The 3,217-nt window shown below is 40.9% G+C and overlaps 1 protein-coding gene across 1 annotated transcript; it reads right to left on the reverse strand.

The window, feature by feature from the left end:
• Positions 1 to 2,581: 2,581 nt before the first annotated feature.
• On the reverse strand, positions 2,582 to 2,919 carry LOC109438485 (dynein light chain 1, cytoplasmic). The gene has a single exon (XM_019718393.2). The coding sequence runs from the start codon at positions 2,917 to 2,919 to the stop codon at positions 2,650 to 2,652; it is 270 nt and encodes an 89-aa protein (XP_019573952.1). The 3' UTR covers positions 2,582 to 2,649.
• Positions 2,920 to 3,217: the final 298 nt, after the last annotated feature.

Genomic DNA, 3,217 nt, shown 5'->3' on the forward strand with positions numbered 1-3,217 from the left:
TGAACAAAGGCCGGGGCTCCTGTGGAGTAGTCCCTGGAAGGTGCTCAGACCAGGGAAGTGAGTCAGGTGGGGTGGGGTCTCAGGGAATCACCAGGGAGGGCTAAAGTGTTAGCCAGGTTAATGGAGAGTACGGATTTGACTCCCACCTGTGTGGGGCCAGCTGGGTGGAAGAAGCATTCAACAAAGAAACAAGGGTGCCTGACAGCAATTTCCTCCTAAGAGAGAGCTTGCCCTGATCACTGCCCGTCCAGCCCTCATCCTGAATTCAGTTCCTTCCTGTATGTCCCTGGTACTTTTTGAGCTGCTACCCAGTACTGGATCTCAGAGCAAGTGATTTTGTCAGTGAATGAGTCTGTGCATGGTTCATTTAATACCTCATGGTAGGACTCGAGCAGCCCTCCACCTCACTCAAACACAATTCTCACTGGTTTTCATAGCCAAATGTTGTGGGGACTCCTCTTCCCCACTGGAACCCTTGGCTGGAAAGCCCATTGTGGGGATGGGACCCCTTCATTCCTTATGGGGTATCTCTGCAGCTGAGATGTTCCGTCTACCACACCATTTATGTGGGGCCTGCTCATTCCATATCTCAGTTCCTCTTACCAGTCTTAACATGGCCTCTTCTTTGTCTCTTTAGTTATAGCAATTTTGTTCAGCTAGTCTTCAAGTGGTTCTCAATGATCGTTCTATTATTTAGTTGTAATTTTGATGTGACCGTGGGAGGAGGCAATCTTAGAGTTTATCTATTCTGTTATCTTAACCAGAATTCCACACCCCATACTCCTGCAACCATTGATCTACTTTCTGCATCTATAGATTTACCTATTCTGGGTATTTCATGTAAATGAAATAATATGTGGTCTTTGTGACTACTCCCACCCAGTACTTCATGTAAGTGGAATCATATAGCATTTGTCCTACTGTGACTGGCTTATTTCACTTAGCATACTGTCCTCAAGGTTCATCCATGTTGTAGTGTTTGACAGGATTTCCTTCTTTTTAAAGGATGAATAATATTCCATTGTATGTATATACCATCATATCTTCTTTATTCATTCATCCATTGATGGTGCTGGGTTGCTTCCATCTTTTGGCTATTGTGAGTAATGCTGTTATGAACATGGGTGTGCAACTAAATACCTCTTTGAGATCCCGCTTGCAATTCTTTTGGATACATACCCAGAAGTGAGACTACTGGACCATATGGTAATTATATTTTTAATTTTTTGAGGAATTTTCATAGTGGATCCACCATTTTACATTCCCAAAAACAGTGCACATGATCACAATTTCTCCGCAGTCTCACCAGCACTGGTTATTTGCTGTTTTGGGGGTTTGTTTTGAGAGTGGCCATCCTAATGGGTGTGAAGTGATATCTCATTGTGGTTTTGATTTGAACTTCTCTAATTATTAGTGTTGTTGAGCAACTATTCAAATGCTTCTTGGCCATTTTTATATCTCCTTTGGAGGAATGTCAATCAAGTCCTTTGCTCATTTTAGTTAGGTTGTTTTTGTTGCTGTTAAATTGTAGTTATTTTATATATTCTAGATATTAGTGCCTTATGAGATATAGGATTTCATAATGTTTCCTTCCATTCCATATGTTGCCGTTTTACTCTTTGATTGTGTCCTTTGGTGCACAGAAAAATTTAAGTTTGATGTTCCATTTATCTATTTTTGCATTTGTTGCCTGTGCTTTTGGTGTCATAGCAAAAAAAAAAAAAAAAAAAAAAATTGTTGCCAAATCCAATGTCATGTCGTTTCCTCCCTATGTTTTCTTCTAGGAGTTTTATAGTTTTAGGTCTAATATTTAGATTTTTCATCCATTTTACTATCTGAGTCTTTGTTATTAAAACATGCTCTGGCCAGTATGTGGGCTGCAGAGAAATTGTTGAGGTCCTCACACTTGACTATAGTAAGACCTAGAGATGATTCCCTTCAGATTAATGGATCACAGGGCAGGTGAAGCTTTTGTGGGAATTTGCCCTTTCCCAGTCCCAGTGGTAGTGTCCATTAGATCTTGTCTTAGAGACGTTCATTTAACAAGTGCCACATGTTCATCATCTCTATCGTCATCATTAGCAACGTCTCCAGCAGCCCATTCACACAGGTGTGCATCGTTTAGGTAGCAGCACTGCCTTGATCTTCCTAAAGGCTGTAACAAAAGCAGGTCAGGAATGATGCTCTTTTTGCAGATGGGAAAAATCTTTTGCAAATGGGAACTTAGAGGTATTCTCACATAGCAAGTATGCAGAACTCTTTCCACTACCCTGAAGTTTCTTCTCCATAAATATTTTTTAAATTGCTGGTGTACAATGACCTATACTTGGAGAATTGAGCTGAATGAAAGAAATTGTTTTTCTCCAACAGATTTATTTATTTATTTTTGGAAAGAAATGGATTTTGAGGAAAATGTATGGGGCAGAGAGGTATGGAATAGAAAATAAATACAAACGTAAGCTATTTTGCTAATTGTTTTATAACTACAACAAATGAGTACAGAGAAAGCCCTCTACAAAACAACAGAAAGTTCCTAGATCAAGGTGTTCCTCTAGGCCAGGCTGAAGATTTCAGTCTCTGGTATTTGGAATTTAGGCTGCAGTCCATGTTTTTGGATGGATCACTGGGTGTGTAGCACAGTCCATGCTTCTAACCAGATCTGAACAGAAGAATGGCCACTTGGCCCATGTAAAAGTAGATGAAGGGTGTGGTTTCATGTGTCACGTAACTACCGAAGTCCCTCCCCATGATGCAGTGCCAGATGGGGTTGTACTTCTTGTGAAACTCCTTCTTAATATGAGCTGCAATGTCCTTCTCTATGTTATATTTCTCCAAAGCCTGAAGAGCACACTCCACCAAGTCCTGTTGCATCTCTTCGGATGCATCAACATTTTTAATCCCCACCTTTTGGTCGCACATGGCTACTGTGGAGCAGGGGCTGGCCTACTGCAACAGTCTCTGAGGGGAGGGACTGGTGAGGCTAGACCTGGTGAGAGATGGCGTCACCACCGAAGCCGTGAACGTCTGAAAGAAATGATTTAAAAGAAAATTAAAATCACTATATATTGTCAACTGAAAAATAATATTGACTAAGTGTTTCATAACCAAAAAGGATTTATTTGGGAAAAAGAAAAGGTTACAACCTAGTGCGTGCAGACATGGCAAGCCATGTGTACACTCTGGCCTGGGTGGTAAGATGGAGGGGTATTTATAGATG

The sequence above is a fragment of the Rhinolophus sinicus genome, linkage group LG01 (assembly GCF_036562045.2).
Source record: "Rhinolophus sinicus isolate RSC01 linkage group LG01, ASM3656204v1, whole genome shotgun sequence".
Taxonomy (NCBI): domain Eukaryota; kingdom Metazoa; phylum Chordata; class Mammalia; order Chiroptera; family Rhinolophidae; genus Rhinolophus; species Rhinolophus sinicus.